The following is a 17366-nucleotide window of genomic DNA, read 5'->3' as shown; positions in this document are numbered from 1 at the left end:
AGGGTGTTACAGCAGTACACGGACATTAGTCCCACAACACAGAATGTAAATATGAATGAGATGCTTGGAAAAAATATACATACATACAGTTTACATGAAATCCTAATAATAATAATAATAATAGCAATAAAATATAATAACAAATATTTAAATATATACAGGATGTGAAAACAAATTGTGCAACTGCTTAAATAATATATTTAATATTGAGAGAATTGGGAGAATTATCTTCTAAAACATGGACAAAATGTCTCCATTGGAATTAGGGTATGCAATGTGATCAAAGCTGGGTGGCATGCATGCATATTAATGCACTGATGATTGATCACACAGACCTATAGTTAATGCCTATGTTACCTTAGTTACTGGACATGGCTAGTTAAAGTAGTTGAAGAAGTGGTTGAGGGAAAAAGCAATGCAATCTGAAAGAATTTTTAGGAATATCATTAAAGAGTAAATGTTTTATGTAACTTCTTAAAACCCAAGCTAGAGTGACGCTAAGAGGGATTTAGCTGGTTAAAGTATCAGCATGAGTTCAGCCATGGATTTATCTTCATGGAGGAATGTCTCATCCCTGTCTTAAAATGAGTCTTGTCACTCCCTTTCCGTGCTCCATTACTCCTCTTTATCTCCCATCCTCTCTCTTCTCTCCAAATATGGCCAAATTACGTTGTGGCTCAGAACTGCGCTTACTGGAAAAAGGCCTATAAACAGGGCTTTGCTGGCCTTGCTAATGTTAAGATGGAGATGTTAAAAGAGGCCTTAACAACATAACGTTACCTCTGTTGTATAAGTCTGCTCAACTTATCAAAGGCATCTTGTTAAAACAACTAGATTCCAAACAGATGATGCATCTGTATTTCAGTCAACTGTGGACAGCATGCTTCACTAAATAGATAAAATGATGTCAATAAAATGATGAGATGAAATGATCCACTGCAAAGACAACTCAGACAACACAGTGTTGTTTTAAGTACATACAATGCCATTTACATGTTCAAACCAAGGCAGCAGTGAAGGTGTCAACCCCAGTTAAAAACAGAACAGAACTTATATTAAACTGAATTCCCCTTTTTTCTCATAGGCGAGCACTGTGAGCTGAATGCATCCTCGGGCCGGTGTGTGCCTGGCGTATGTAAAAATGGAGGCAAGTGTGTCAACCGGCTTGCAGGTGGTTTCATGTGCCAGTGTTCACCGGGGGAGTTTGAGAAGCCGTACTGTGAGATGACCACCCGCAGCTTTCCCGGACAGTCCTTCATCACCTTTAGAGGCCTGCGGCAAAGGTTCCACTTTACCGTCTCCTTCACGTGAGTATTTGCCTTTCTTCTGCTGTTCCTTCTAACGTGTTTTTTCTTTTAATTTACCAAATAACACAACGTGTCATCCAATCCTTTGAAATACCTAGCTATGTATGGCTGAAAAGGATGAGATGGATGAAAGGCAACTGACCTCATCCCCCTTACTGTTGCTTTATATTTCAAGCATTTAGTTCTCGCATGGTAAGTATTTACAATGATAACTGTGGCAGATTTACCACTTGAAATTGTTAAGATTTTTTTTCTGGTCCTTGATTATTATCACTTTTACCTCAAGTTTCTTCATAATTTAGCTAGAGACCGGTAAAGTTAGCATATTCATTTAGTTAGCGTTAGCTAAGCAAATCTGCCAGCTACAGTTACAGCCTGTTGTTGGCAGATTCTTTTAGTTTAATGTACCGCCAGCTAAATAAATAAGCTATCTTTAGCTGGCTATAGCTAACTTTTAAACAATCTTATGACTTTAGCTTGTTTTAAAAACAAGAGTCTTGCAAAAAGGGTTCTTGAATATGCTACAATACTAATAGGTATCATGCTAACGATTGAAACCTATGTTAGCTTTGTTGGCCTTTGGAGAAATTGGAATGGTTATATCTCTTTTTTTTTCAAATTAAATGGTGGTTGTCTCGCTCCCCCTTGGCGCTTGTGAGCGGAAAAAAACAACCTTGTAACTTTTGGCCGGCGAATCACCATCACAAAGGATCACATGATATCAGGTGTTGCAATGTAACAAATTGCTTCACTGCACCGCACACATTCAGGTACCGGCAAACAAGGTAGCGATTGAGTTTTTTACACTATTGTCATGGCTGAGGCGGCAAAAAAGATGCAGAAAGCATGGAAAGCATTGTAGGAAGAACAGAGAAAGAGGAAACGACAGACCGACCGAGCGAGGAGTCAGACACAAGTAAACATATCTATTCCGAAGCTGTAGGGGGAGTTCTATAGAGAAACATGCACAGCAACAGCAGTATGTGATACTTGTGGCAGTATGTTTAATAAACGATGATTTGGAGAGTGTGAGGAGCTGAACACAAATGAACACAAATAAGTTCGGTGAGCTAAAGTGTGTCAACTTGGGTGTGTCGAGACACAATTTTCCATTGTGTGCCTCTCCATACGCACTTGCACACACAAATAGGAGTAAAAAAAAAGAAAAAAAAGACACACTCCATGTGAATGTGCAGGGTTATGCTGTGTGCTTGTGAAACTGCTGAAGGAAAACAACCCTCGCTCAGCGAGTTTGTGACAGTAAATATTATGTATAGAAACACCTTTATCACGTTTGGTTAACAGTATAAGGTAAAATAAGTTGGATAATGCGAGTTCAACGGCACGGTGATGGTGAGAAAGGTTTGCGAGGGGGTGAAAACAGGAAAGGCTTTGTGATGAGTTTCCCTTATCAGTGTTTGCCTACAGCCATCCTGACTTCCTGTCCTACCGGACTCACTGGCATCTGCCGGCTGACTCCTCTGCCCTCACCTTAAACTACGAACATGCACACACAAACACAACTACACATGCAAATTTTGCACACTCATTAGTAGGTATTTACCAGGTCCCTCTCTCACACGTGGACACAGTCATGCATCATCTAAGGCAGGGGAACTGTCTCCTCTCTGCGGCCCACTGGCTTTAAACATCCGGCCTTTCCTTTCCAAGTGTCTTTTCATCAAGAGTTCCTCTGCCTTTTCATCATAAAGCTATCTGCAAGGTCTTCAAACGTTCAGTCCCTGTCTGTTTGAGTTGGACTGGGGCTTAGAAATGTGACGGGAAACATAAGCTAGAGCAGAGAAACACAGAGTTGGAAACCACTCAACCCTTTGTGTGTGTGAAAAATCTCAATATCCCTCGTTTTATTCCTCATTTTGTATGTTTAGATTGGATAAATTAATCCTTTATACAGCAAAAGCAATGCTATTGTGTAGCTTTCAAAGACTGTATTTCCATTTTAGTGTTGAGAATGAACCAAAAATCCCATCTGTCTCTGCAGGTTTGCTACCAGAGAGAGAAATGCTCTGCTTCTCTACAACGGCAGATTTAATGAAAAACACGACTTCATCGCTCTGGAGATAATTGACGAGCAGATTCAGCTCACCTTCTCTGGAGGTTAGCCCGCACAGTGTGGATGCGTGTGTGCGTGCCTGCATGTGTGTTTAACCAGTTAACCCTTGTAATGTGTTAGAAAGCTGCACACAACTTTGTGTCAGTGGGTCGAATTTGACCCGTGATTTAACTTTGTCATCTACAAAGCAACCCACAACCGTTGATATTCTCTGCTGGGTCATATTTAACCCGTAACACCAAATATGATACTTTACAATTTACTACCATTTTCCAACCAACTTTTGTTGTGCCATGTCTGAAGATATCATGAAAAAAAAAATGTGAATGGTAGTTTTTACACATCTGAATCTGGCACATGAAAATGGCTGAAAATGAACCTTAACACAATATAGATGTTAAAGTAATTGTTGGTAATATTAGCTCCATTGTAAGTAGATTAACACAGGTTTAAGTGCACTTAATCTTAAATGACTCACAAAAGAGCAAGCTACATACCTCTTTATCAACATGCGTTTTCTTTTGACAAGGCTCTGTGTTTATGTGTATGTTAGTGCGTGATGTGCATGATAACGTATCATTTTGTACAAGAATTTGAATGTGTTCATCTGTGTGTGTGTGTACAGTATGTGTTTTTCTGGGTGTTTGAGGGAAGATAGATGGGTGTGTTTTACTGTTTTGAAAGCAGAAGCTTCCATAGAGTGGGAGCTGCCATATTAATTAATGGCACACACGCTTAGTGGCCAAAAAACAGCTACTTAACACGCACACACACACACGCACACACACACACACACACACACACACACACACACACACACACACACACACACACACACACACACACACACACACACACACACACTCTTGGAGCATGACTTTTTTCACAAACAATGAAAGTTTTTAAAACGTGCATGCACACGTACAAATGTGCAAATACTCAGATATTTTACTTAAGTATTAGGTAATACAATAATGTAGAAAAACTCTATAACATGTGAACGTCATGCATTTAAAATTCTCTGTGAAAATTAAAGTAAAATTACAAAGGCACTAGCCATGAAAAGTAATCATGATGCACGCTGGCTTACTTCATAACAATGTATTGTATATTATGATTTTCAGTTATAATTATATTGACCTATTGTTTCACTTCAGTTTTGCAGATTATAAAAGGAGGGCATAATTTCCATTACTTTATACACTGCTAGTTTGGGAATTAACCCCTTATCTTTTTTATTACTAATATGAATCTGCAAAGTAACTATTAACCTAAATTATCCGATAAATGCAGCGGAGTAAAAAGTAAAGTATTTACTCCTGAATTGTTGTAAAGTAGTTTATAGAAGCAGAAAATGGAAATACACATTTGTACTTAAGAGAGTACTTTCCACAACTGAATCAAACACATACACAATCATTGTTCAAACTGGTAACAGTTGGATTGCAGATCAAACACATTCTTTTTTGCCGGAGACTGTTGTTTTCAGACTCGGTCCGCTTTCCCATGGTACCATACAGGGAGGAATCCAGTTCAACTCAATTATGTTGGGTGAAGCCCGTTTGGGAGCGGAGCCAAGTCCTTGTGCCCCAAATCAAATCTGAAACATGACTAAATGTTCAATGCATGACTCATCAAATGAAACACTCACAACTGTGACTCACGGTTAATGAGGGAAATGGGACGAAAGCCTTTGATTTGTTTGCGTTATTTCTCAATCAATGTTTTCATATTGTATGCTGTAGCAAACACATGGGCAAAGTAGGACATATAATCATTCACACATACAGTACTTTGTCCTCTTTCTGTTTCCCAAGTGCACAGCCAGCAAACAGAGACATCACTTATTAACCCACACAAACACACACATTACTTGTCAGTGTTGCCATACTGTTGACTGATTTCCAGAGCAGTAGATTCCTGCCCAGGCTGCTCCCGCCCTTGATAAACAGAGTAAACCCCCCAGTAAATCTGGTGCCATTGTGCTGCACAATCTTCTCACTAGAGTGATTGATAATGGCGGCTAATACTGGCTTTCCCATTTGATTTATGATCATGGTGTTTTTGTGCATGGGTACGTGTATGTAAAGTAAAGCCACGGTTGGCCTTTAAAGGTAACTTATCCATAACCTGTTGAATCTGAGTGAAGAAGAAATTTCTGTGAGCATTCAGTAGCAGCTGTGCTTAATCATTTAAAATTACATTATATCCATAATTCACTTTTTCCATTTTTCTCTCACTCCTCTCCGTTTGCTTCTTCCTCCTCTTTTTTTGGTTTCTTTCCTATCTTTTCTCCCTATTCCCTCCCTCAATTGCTCTCCCCAACCCTACCATCCTCATCACTGTTTGGCCAACCTCCCACCCGCCACTCTCTTCCTTTTTCCTCTCTTCTTCCACTGTCATCCAGGTGAGACAAAGACCACAGTGTCTCCGTACATCCCAGGCGGGGTCAGCGACGGCCAGTGGCACTCTGTCCAGCTCCATTACTACAACAAGGTAAGGAGCTTAACCACCCGACCCACCGCCGCTCCACAAAATAAGTCTTTTGTCGTGAGATGGAGATGAAGCATGAGATGCTGATCATTCAGAGATGGCTATCGAGAGTGTGTTATATGGAAGTTGAATTTTGCATTGTTTCCTTAAAATGCAGAGTCCAATGAGATCATAATCAGCCAGTGTTGAGGGTTGATAGGTTCAGGAGGTGTATGGTGGGAGTGAACTGTATGAAATGGGGCTTGCTTTGAGGCTACCAAGGCAGCTGACCTTGGCTGCTAATTTGGGAGATTATCTTAACAGTACAGGTTTGACTAATGATGTTGACTGGGACAGGGGCTCTCCCCCTGTGCCGTAGCCTTCAACGCTGAATTATAGTATAGCTCTTCTGAAAGAAGCTCAGGGGTCTGGCTTCGCCTTCAAGGGTCAAAAGTTCATCAACTGTGTTTTTGAGCTTGTGTGTGTTTCTGAGTCAAGGATAGATTGTCTTCATGTGTAACCTATGGATTCCTTTCATAATGCTACAATCTCAATTGAATCTTAATCGCTGACAAAAGAATTTCTGTCTTTTACCGCAAGACATCTTGGCGTTTCAACACGTTCCCACGATGGTCCTCTTGCTTCTTTATGAAGTCCAATCTCAAACAAGAGACAGCAATTTTTTTCACCACCTAGCTCATGTATCCACTTCAGTTGTAATTTTATATTAGAAGGGTTAACATTGCAGTCAATTGCTGGTGTTAATTTCCTACAAACTTCCAAAGCCTGTGGGCATTGTTCTTATAACACTAATCCAGACAGGAAATAAAATAACACTGCCCTTCTTGTAGACCCTTATCTGTAGTTTGTGTGTGGTTTTTACCTTTATAATTCTGTGTAACTTAAAAACACAAGGTTGCCAGCTGCATTTGGCATTTTCTCTCAAATTCACTTGTAAATCCCATCAGTGGTCTGATAGAAATGGTAATGTTACGTATGAAAACTGAGCGAGAATGGCTTTGCTAATATGACGATTATCTTCATTCTTACTTGGCTAAATATTAATTTGACCTATTTAAAGTTGAAACGCTGATTCATTTGTCATCTTCCAGAAGTCAAGCCAATCACTTCTAGCCTCGTAGGCATATTACACACCATGCGTTAGCCTTGTTTCATAACGCTTGAAGCTAAAAAACGAATATGCTAACTGGTAAGAAGGTGCTATGCTATGTTCTGACAACATAGCCCCCCCAATCTCTTCGCAGCTATTTCCTCCATTGAAAGCTGTAGCATCAGTAGCCTGACCCGAGACTTTTAGCATCGTATTTCAGCAACACCTGTGCTATGCAACTCGTTAAAGAAAGCCTCTTGCTTCTCGGCTTAACGCTAGCATACAATGAACACCTTCTCACATTTCCCAGCTTGTTCACTTTTTTCTTGTGACCATCTATAGAGCCCATAGCATCTTTGGTAGCCTTGACATGGACCCTTTCATCAAAGGTGATGAATCGAGCTACCATACTGTACCATGTTAGCTGCAGGGTCACATCTGTATCTATTGTTTAAGGCTGCACGTCTGCTTGTTCAACAGCACTGCCTTTATGAAGCTAGAGACAAAAGCTTGAACCCTGTAGTGCTTTGTTAACATTACTGCAAGGCTCCCAACTACAGGTATTATTTGCAAAGTCTGTTGGCACTGAAGCCGTCTTTGTTTTGTTTGTTGGTTTATTTAGTATTTTAAGGGATGTCTCCATGGAAACGACAAATTCGTTTTCGCGTCCGAACACATTTCCTGCTTTGTTCAAGCTGTGTGCAGTTTACTTTTCAGATTTATTTAGCTCTGCTGATCTAACATGCTTCCTTTTTGCTTCTGCAACATGCACATACCAGTAGTACACACACACATGTAATACACCAGTGTTATGTGTGTATCCAAGTGTTATTAGCGTGTAAAGCAGGGGATGTGTGCGTTTCAACTATGTCAGTCTTAATAAAGACCAGTGATTTGTAAAGCATGTGGCACATTCCGTAAAATTAGCCCAAGGCCGACTGTAGCGCCGACACTGGGTCAGCTTTTCTTCATGTGATGAATGATCAGAAGTCGGATGGACTGGTGGTAATTTAATCCCACATCAGTTGCTGGAGGGCCTAGTGGAACTGTATATGGTAGAATGCAGTAATGTTCTCAGTGTGTTGACATGTGAATGTAGGGATGTGAATGAAGGCACACATACTGTCTGTGGCCAATGCAAGAACGCTCACACACACATGTGTGTGTAGGTAGCATTGCTTGCATAGCACAGATAGAGACTACAAAGAAGATCAGGGCCCAATTCTCAAACTGTAATCCAGATTGATGTCTTGCAAACACACTTAAATAATGTTCCATAGCCGTCCACATCTTCTGGGGGCCTTTCAGGGGCTTTAGCTGTAAAATAGGGATTGATTGACTGATGATATGTTGTTTGGAGAACAGAAGCCAGTTGCTCCAGTTCAATTCAAATTTAGCCTAGTTATAATATGTGTTCAAAACAGGTAGAGTCATTAGATAATATAATATTTACACCCAGTAAACGCTAGGGTTGACTGTGGCTCAGCTAACTGTGCTCACTGGCAAAGGTAATATTAGCGAGCTAATAGAGGTTATGACCCATTTAGATTGATCTGTTTAAAAAAGATGAAAAGTAGTAAGATTTTAAATTGTATATCTGAAAAATAACACAATATACCTCACCAAACAACAAAAGATTACTTCACTAACATTAGCCCAAGTCAAACTTGGCCTACTGTTAACATATTAAAATAGATTTATGCATCTGTAAATTTAAACCAGTTGCACCACACAAACTAGTTCTTAAAGAGTTGTTGTTGTTACTAGACATAGTACCCATTAAATATATGCCATACGTAAATGCTGCATAGCTTATATGGACTTGCAAACTGACATCTAACGTTGCAACCAGTTTAGGCTGAAGAGTAAACAAGAAGATATGGATTATGATCGACACATCCGACCTGACACTTTATGTACACTAGTAAGATTTTAATCTTATCACAAAATGACACAATGTAAACTACAAAACATTATTCCTGTAACGTTAGCCTAAATTACCAAATAGCGGTAATTAAGTCCCTAAAATTGCTGTTTCCTGCGGTTATTATACAGCTTTTATAGTTGTTTTCAATTGAACAGCGCTACAGATGTTCACAAGCCATCTAATTTAGACATTACTTAGGTTTTTACTACCTAAGACATCTTTTTGCAACCTGAATCAAAGTCAACGTAACTTTATTAGTCTCCCTAAGGAGAAATGTGTTTTAGACACTGTTTTTTTTTTCCCCATTGTCATGGCACAGGGTTGAAACAATTAAAGACAAATTTACAGTATGTACAACTTGAGTAGCCCATATGTACAACATATGGGCTACTCAAAGAGGTATGCAAAGTGCAAGTGATAAATTACCTTACATTTTTTCATACTTGTGCCTACATTCTTCTGTTTTCCCATACATGCCTTACAAACACTAATTTCTACTTCCATAAGCATCCATTCATTGACTCATAAAAAAAATATTCATTCATAAATATCCATACATTCAGTTAAAAATGTGTAGTAATTTCTGCATTCATGTTCATACATACATTCTGTCACAGATATACATTAAAGAATTCATAGTCATACTGTACGTTCATTGCTGCACAATCCCTTGTTTGAAACTACAGATGCAACCGAATCCTGGGTTGTCCGTCCAACATGAGGCCCCAATTGTTTTTAACGATCCCAACGCAACGCTCACACAATACACACAATACACACATGCACGCACAGACGGGGATTTATTGGGTCATATGAAGAGGCGGTTGAAGTTGTGCAGGGTTGTGTGGGTGCCCCCTTTTTTTTTTAAAGCTGCTGTCTTCAGAAGACCCAGGGTGCCTCTGCTAACAAACAGATGTCAAAGGTCAGGGGAAGGTTGGCATGACAACATACATGGACTTGCCATTGTTGCAGTAATCTGGGTCGGTTGGAAAAGCTGTCTATGCGTTTATTTGCATCTGTGGGGGGCCGACAAATAGAGAGCTGTGTGTGTGTGTGTGTGTGTGTGTGTGTGTGTGTGTGTGTGTGTTTGTGTGTGTTTTATTTTAAATGTGTGCATATGGCCGTACTGCTATCAGAAATGTTAACACAATGGAAGTGGAAGTATAAAGACATTTTTGAAATTCCATGGTGCAGAGTCTCAAGGACAGTTGAGTGTCAGCAAAGCAAATCTTGTGCACACACACACACACACACACAAACACACACACACACACACACAAACACACACACACACACACACACACACACACACACACACATAAAGCGCGTAGATGGGTATTCTTGGAGCAGCAGGAGGTTTTGTCTTGGGTTTTGATGTGTGCTAACTATGGGAAATGAAGTCTGTTTTTGCAGGAAATGAGGTTATTTAGCTAAACCCTAGGCAGGATGTCAGTTGTATCATGATTTTATCTGCCAGGCCACCTGCACAGATTACATCAGGATAAAATAGATGTAGAATAGACAAAGGATTTATTTCATTACCATTGAACTTTACCTTAACCACAGCCATGAGCTCATCAAATTTTGCAAAAAGGGCTTTGCCTTGAAGGAAACATTCTAAATAGACCATGTACTTTCTTGACCTGATGTGCAGTTGAAATCCCCGGAGAAAGCTTAAGGGAACTTGAGTTACACGTCTTTAAACAAAACTTTTTATAATTCATTTGCAGCATTTAGCCTACGCTGTTATCTAGGCCCGCACGATTAATCGTTATAAAATTGCGATCTCAATTCACCCTGTTCACAATTCAATTTTTAAATAATTTTGATTTGTTTTGGGGTTTTTTATTAAAAAAAATTGAATGACTTTGATTCTCATTTAATTTTACGAGCCAACTACCCCTGTGAGTTTTAAACATAGACGGTATAAAAATAGGTTGCAATGCTCTCTCTTATCTTCATTGAGGCCTCTATGTTTACAGGCTTGTGGGGATGAGCATGTGCTATAGGTGCCAAAAAAAAACATTACACTTGGTAAGATAACAATCGTGGCAGAGAATCGAGATATCAATTCTAAGCTAAACATTTTCATTCATTTTTTTCCCAGAATCCTGCAGGCCTACTGTAATTCAGATTTACACACAATGATTATATAGTGGCAGTGTCAAACTCTTTTAGTTAGTGGTAATTTCCTTATGACTGTGAGTGCCCTACTAATCCATGATGCAAACCCTTTTCATTTTGGCCAGAGTGGTGACAGATACTATGAATTTGCATCCCATACGATCCATTCCTATGAAACTGTTCCAGGCAGCGTTTGCTTTTTTTATTGGTTAGTAGGATTAAACATGGGAAGACGACATTAAACATGGGACAACGACACACAAGAAGGAACTTGCAGGAATATCATTCATACTTGCCTTCATGTTTCACCAGCTATCTTCAAACAAGAATAAAGTATGAAAAACTCCTTATGAGTGAAGCACCAATTAACTGTAAACCACAGCTTTGAATAAACTATAATTAAGTGTGATGTGATCCAAACTCAGTGAAGCATAGCATGACTGCAGACATAACATGCCTGTGTCTTTGCAGTACTTTTTATCATTTACGCTGCACTCAGACCTGATACTCGACAGGTTAAAAGTGTTACTCTGGCTACTATGCTAGGCTATGATATTTACAGCTAGGGTGTGTAGACAGCATTCCCAGACAGGCTTAGCTGGCTCTTATCAACAGCAAGTACCAAAAGTTCACTCTTTCTGCTTCTGCCGTTCCTCCCTGGCTCTCACGCTGGTGCAGTTCACATGGCACGACTTTAACCATCAGAACATAAGTGCAAATTACTTCACAGCATAGCTTGAAGTTCTTTAAAATATGCTGTGTGTGTATTTTTGCATTTGACCGCTGCTGGACTGAAACAGTGGATGTAACTCAACCACTCGGCTCACAAAAAATGTTTTATATTAACAGCATGACTAAGTGTATGTGAAAAGGATCCGTCTTAGTGATAAACCCAGAGAAGATCTAACCGGATTCGGCTGTGTTCTCAGCTTGACGGAGCGTTGTAGCATATTTCAGCTCATTGTTTTGATTTTATGGCCCTCAACTGTATTGTCAAAATTTGTATCACAGTAGTTTTTTAAGTTTCTGTAGACCAGTAAGATGGGGTCAAAACCAAACTTATCTAAGACATATTCACTCATTATAAATGTTCGTCAACAAGTCAAAAATTTAGTTTTTCTCGCTGGTCGTCAAGGGTGGAAGTGCGTTGAGCTTTTAACTAAATCTGTGATATAAAATGATCCCTCTCATCTGTATGTATTCTGTCTCTTTGTTGATGTTTCAAGTATTAAGTTTCCAGGACAAGCTGACAATGCAATCAGACAACACACACACACACACACACACACACAAAGGTAATTGCTCTTAAAATACATACACTGCCTCTAAGTGGTTTTTGGACCATCCATCTCCTTGTGTTTATTGCGTTGTTGTGGCCACATGTGGCTGTCCTGGGTGGCTAATGCCTTGCATGCCTGCATGCCTTATTAGGTGTGTGACTGTGTCTTGGTGACACACAAACACACTCACACATCTCATCAGCTGTGCATTGGGATGTGTGTGCTATGATGAGGGACTTCGCCTTTGTGTGTTGCTGCACAGACACGGTTACATGTTTGTGTATTTTCTCTGCTAAGTGCTTTTTAGAAAGGTTAAGTAGTTATTTTTTGAGGTGAAGCCTCAGACTCCACATTTCCCGACAGGGTATGTTTTTAAAGGAAGGGCTCATGTTATTCTTTGTCTTCTTGATGCAGGTTTTCCAACAGTTAGGGTTATCATCATACATAAATATACACGTTGCACTTAAATCCCAGGGAACTGTCATGCGGCATCTGTGAGTACTACTAGACATGTGGTTTAGTGATTTTAATCAGTCATTATCATTATTCTAACACACAGTAATGTATAGCTTCAACATGTACAGTTAACGTGCTTTTGTGTCAATGTGGTGGAACTAGCTATGTTGACATGTGGAAGCTGGTTCAGGGCTTTCACATGCTTGTTCCCTGTTTTTCCTGCTGTAAATTTCACCTGCTCTTTTCAGCATAGCATAAAAGTTCACAGTGTGATACAAATAGGCCGGAGACATCTTTGTCCAAAGGTGGCAGTGCATGAGTTGTGGTCTATTGTGTGAGGTGGCGGCAGAGGTGTTTTTGAAGTGGGCAGGAAAGAATTACGGATAACTTTGGATTGGACTGTTGGCATATTGGCTGGTAGCTTATCCAACCAGAGACACACTTCAGCATCCATGCCACTGTGCACACAAAACTATCTGTCTTAAAGTGCTCATATAATGTTTGTTTTTTTAGCTTTTTCCCTTCCCTTTATTGTGTTACATATCTTTTTTGTGCACATTATACGTTCACAAAGTAAAAGAGCTCAAAGCCATCCCAAAGGGACTTACCATAGTCCAGAGAAAACACAAACTGTACCAAAAATCAGCCTTTAAGATTGTGCGTCACTTAGTAACACACATTATATTGCTCGATTAGCTGCTAGCGTTGCATGCCCTCATGCTCTGCAACTGACAGTTGACAGTAGCAAGCAGCACTTAATGCGCATGTGCAATTCCCAACAAAGATGGAACAGATGTGAGATGCCACACTCTGTAGCTAAAACAGAGAGCTCAACACACAGGGTGAAAAGAGGAGCTGCAGCACTGTGCAGTACAACAACATATAGTGGGGTTTCTGAAAAGTTAACCACATGAACATACAACACACAAACCGGATACAACCTCTTAAGACAAGTATGAACCTGAAAATCAGCACAATATGAGCAATTTAATATTTCTGCTGCCGTGCTGGAGAAACAAACTTGATTGCAAAAAAGCTCCAAACATGCATATATACAACTAATAACAAATATATGCCCAAACGTCCAACACACATATAGTGACGTGCCTTGGTTGTGGGCTGCAGGTCTAATGAGGTGTCTCTCTCTCACGGTGTCTCTCTACCAGGACGGGGGGAGTCTGATGGACTCCAGTGGGGCTCTGCGGCTCCCGCTCTATACTGCCTGGCTGGAGCTCAATCAGAAGGAGGTAACCTCTGACCTCTAGCCTAGTCCCCCCTGGTGTTTTTTTCCCCCTGGGTCTAATGTAGTCCTTGCTCTGCTTCTAGTACAGTCTACTGGACTAACTCCACTGTACATGTTTACCTCAGACATCCAGAGGTAGCATGGCCTCAAACACTAGGGTGTTAGCTCTAATTTAGTCTGCCTATGGTCTTGTCTGGACTATAGAAGAGGCTGTAGTAGATGGTGGTGTGGTTTTCTGGTTTGAGTTTGTCTTCAGAAGGTATGTGGACTTGCTTAGTAGTCCCTGTAACTGCCCAATGAAAGTCAAGTGCAGATTTGAGTCGCGCATGCTCAGATTTAAACGGTTTACAGCATAACACGTCATACAAAAATTTGTGAAATCCATAAAATAATAAACTTTTCTCATTACAAACAATAACAGAAGATGGAAATCATTTTTAAAAGCGTTTTAGCTATCTATGATGGTTTGATTGCTAACATTAGCTCACAACACCGTTTAACTGACAACGTTTGAACCTCTGTGTTTGATTGCTAACTTGTAGCTAAGCTAGCAGTCATTTCAAAAACGTTTTAGCTATCTATGATTGATTGATTGCTAACATTAGCTCAAAACGCCATTCAACTGAGAGTGTTTGTTGTGTTTGATTGCTGACTTGTAGCCTACAGTGAACAAACTTCATTAAGTAGGTCCAATTTTACTGTATTGACATTACAAAAGTCTCTCATTAGCATTTTGTATGCTACTCTTTGCAAAGTGACACATGCACGACTCAAATCTACACTCAACTCACATCGGGCAGTGACAGTGGTCAAACAATGCTCCATAACACTACTACTGGTTCAAAGAACTCCACAGGGTGCCTTTGTGAATGTACAAAACAATCATTTCTGCTTCAGGCTGGTGCTGCATGTTGTTGTACTGTCACATTCTTCTTCTAAATTAAATGTTGAATGTTTCTCTAGAGCAGTCAGAGGTCACGGTCTGTCTTTGTGAGGCAAGTTGGGACAATTTCGGGACAATTAGTGTGGTAAAGATCAGCGTTTCTGCTTTTCTCTGTTTATCCATCTATGGGAGTATCTAATAGCAGAAAAAAAGAGCAGCGGTGTATAAAGAGAATTGACACAGTAACAGCCTTCTTGCTCTTCTGTCAGTTCTTATTGACGTCCCCCATTGAGGTTTGTTCAGGTGAAATAAACATGTCTGAGCCTAGGCAGGCAGACCGGTAGGTAGACACACAGTAAGCAGTGGTTGTGTTTTGCTTGGCAGCAGCGTGGCAGGCTGAAGCACCGTTTCTGTCAGGGAGGATTAACAACGCTCCAAAATTGACAAAGATGGCCCTTATAATGAGCATAGACAACAATTTACTTTAAGGGATTTTCAATTTTGATCTTTTCCTTAATCTTCTGTTTTGTTAAACTAAGATACTGGCATGTCCGTAGTGGTTGGTGATAATTGGAGAATTAACCAAATAATAACAAGATATTAAGTTGAACAAAGCAAATGGCTACACCCATTTTCAGGCTACTACACCTTTGGCTGAGATACAATTTCCTTGTATGTGTGTTTGTGTGTGTGTATGTGTGTGTGCGTGCGTGCACATATATGTGCGTGCATATGACACGTGAGGCAGGGTTAAACTGATTTAGTCAAATTAAGTATAAATACACAATGACATTGAATGATTGTTAAGTATTTATGGCCAATCAATCCATACAAATGGATATTAAAAATATTTTTTATGCATACACTGACTTGTTTTATAATTGAATCAAGCAAGTGAAAATGTAATGAAAAGAATATTTAGGGGGCCTAGCAATACTCAAAGTGAAAGATAATGGACAGTCTTGTGTCATTGAGGAATGGAGATAAATCTGTCGCTGCAGACCACCTTTATACATGACTGCCTATCCCAATTACATCTCTTTTTCTCATGTCTATCTATTATTCTTCACCTTCTCTCATTTTTACATTCCTTCCTTGTTCTCCTGTGTTGTGAGGGAGCGTGTGTGTCACTGAAAGGAGAACATTTCACACACCTCACCTAGCATGACCTAAACCTCTTATTAACGTTGGGAGAGAGACAGATAGACAGTGGAATTTGGGGGGGAAGAGAAAATGAGAGATAAAAATGGTGAAGTGTAGGAATTAAGTTGGGTTTAGAGAACACATCCGTATAGTTTATAACCACTCTATACTCCCGGCACTAATGTGTCTTCCTCCTTCTCTTCTTGCATCTCTCTGTCTCCTCATCTTATCTCTTTCCACTAATGTAAATCTCTTATCGCTTATATGATCCCTATCAAGTTCAGTTTTATTGTGCCACTGCTTTTACTGCTAAACATTAGCATCCTACCTAGTGATCCTCTAATTGCTTTATGTCGTGCTCTTTACAAGGCTGTTTAGATCATGTTTAGGTGGTCACGGTGCAGCAGCTGCTGCCTCTGAGGTCAGATTATGATTCATGTTGTCCTTTTAAAAATAGCTTACGCCAACAGGAAGGAATTTGGTTCTTCGACTGTCACATCCATAATTCATATGAACTTTTTAACACTGCCTGTAGTTGCTTGCTATGTTGATATTTTGGTTTAAAAAAAAGAAGGCTTATTCGTTTACCAGATTGGTTGGATTTGAGGACTTGTGTTATCTAAAATATTTTCAGTTAAAAAAATGCTTCGTAATTGCTTATGTCTCACACTGTGGTAACACAGCATTGTGTCCGAGGCATGTCAGTGGACACATCCAGATCCCAGATATCTGGCAGCAACCGGTCCCTCTCCTTACAACATATTCTTTGGGTATTTAGGGGTACACCACCCACGGGAGTACTACTACTATCCTGAGCCTCGCAGCCCTTCAGCAGCTGCTTCACCCTCCTCTGCCCGCTGCCTGTCGCTCTCTCTCTTTCTGTTCATCAGTAACGTTGTAGCCTGCTCCAGCTCAAATGAACAGCCTACAAATGGTCATCCAACTATAACGACCTCATCCACATTGTTGAAATCATTTAAATATTGAGCCATTACATTGATCTTTTAGATAACAGGAGCCTATAATTTCTGTAGCCTACTCCGTAACAACAAACTACCTGAACATCTTTTTGTTGTCTCGCGTTTCACTCTCCACACCGCTGTCTATGGACAAAAAGTCAAGTCTTGAAATGGATAATGTTGTACGAGACCTTTAGTAAGAATCTGAGCCTGTCAGTACCACAAGCAAATCCCTTTTATTGGACAAAAGCGTGTGTGCGTGCGTGCGTGCGTGCGTGCGTGCGTGTGTACATGTGTTTGTGTGTTTCAATAATTCCCACTTCTAGTTTTACATAGCCAGAGGACAGGTGAGGTAATGTGGACATGACAGTCTGTTACTGCCAGAAG

The 17366-nt window shown here is 40.0% G+C and overlaps 1 protein-coding gene across 4 annotated transcripts in view; it reads left to right on the top strand.

Annotated features, from left to right (window-relative positions):
- The window catches only part of celsr1a (cadherin EGF LAG seven-pass G-type receptor 1a), a 90191-nt gene that overhangs the window by 39790 nt on the left and 33035 nt on the right, over positions 1 to 17366 (top strand). For 3 of the 4 annotated variants that reach the window (XM_034862986.1, XM_034862984.1, XM_034862985.1), the window contains exons 4-7: positions 1085 to 1307; positions 3310 to 3425; positions 5789 to 5877; positions 13918 to 13998. In XM_034862986.1, coding sequence (XP_034718877.1) covers positions 1085 to 1307; positions 3310 to 3425; positions 5789 to 5877; positions 13918 to 13998 — 509 coding nt within the window. The remainder of the gene's footprint in view (positions 1 to 1084; positions 1308 to 3309; positions 3426 to 5788; positions 5878 to 13917; positions 13999 to 17366) is intronic. The other variant, XM_034862987.1, reaches the window with a different exon arrangement.

The sequence above is a fragment of the Etheostoma cragini genome, chromosome 23, assembly GCF_013103735.1.
Source record: "Etheostoma cragini isolate CJK2018 chromosome 23, CSU_Ecrag_1.0, whole genome shotgun sequence".
NCBI classification, from domain to species: Eukaryota; Metazoa; Chordata; class Actinopteri; order Perciformes; family Percidae; genus Etheostoma; species Etheostoma cragini.
The sequence above is the reverse complement of the archived record's forward strand: the minus strand, read 5'-3'. Positions and strand labels throughout refer to the sequence as shown.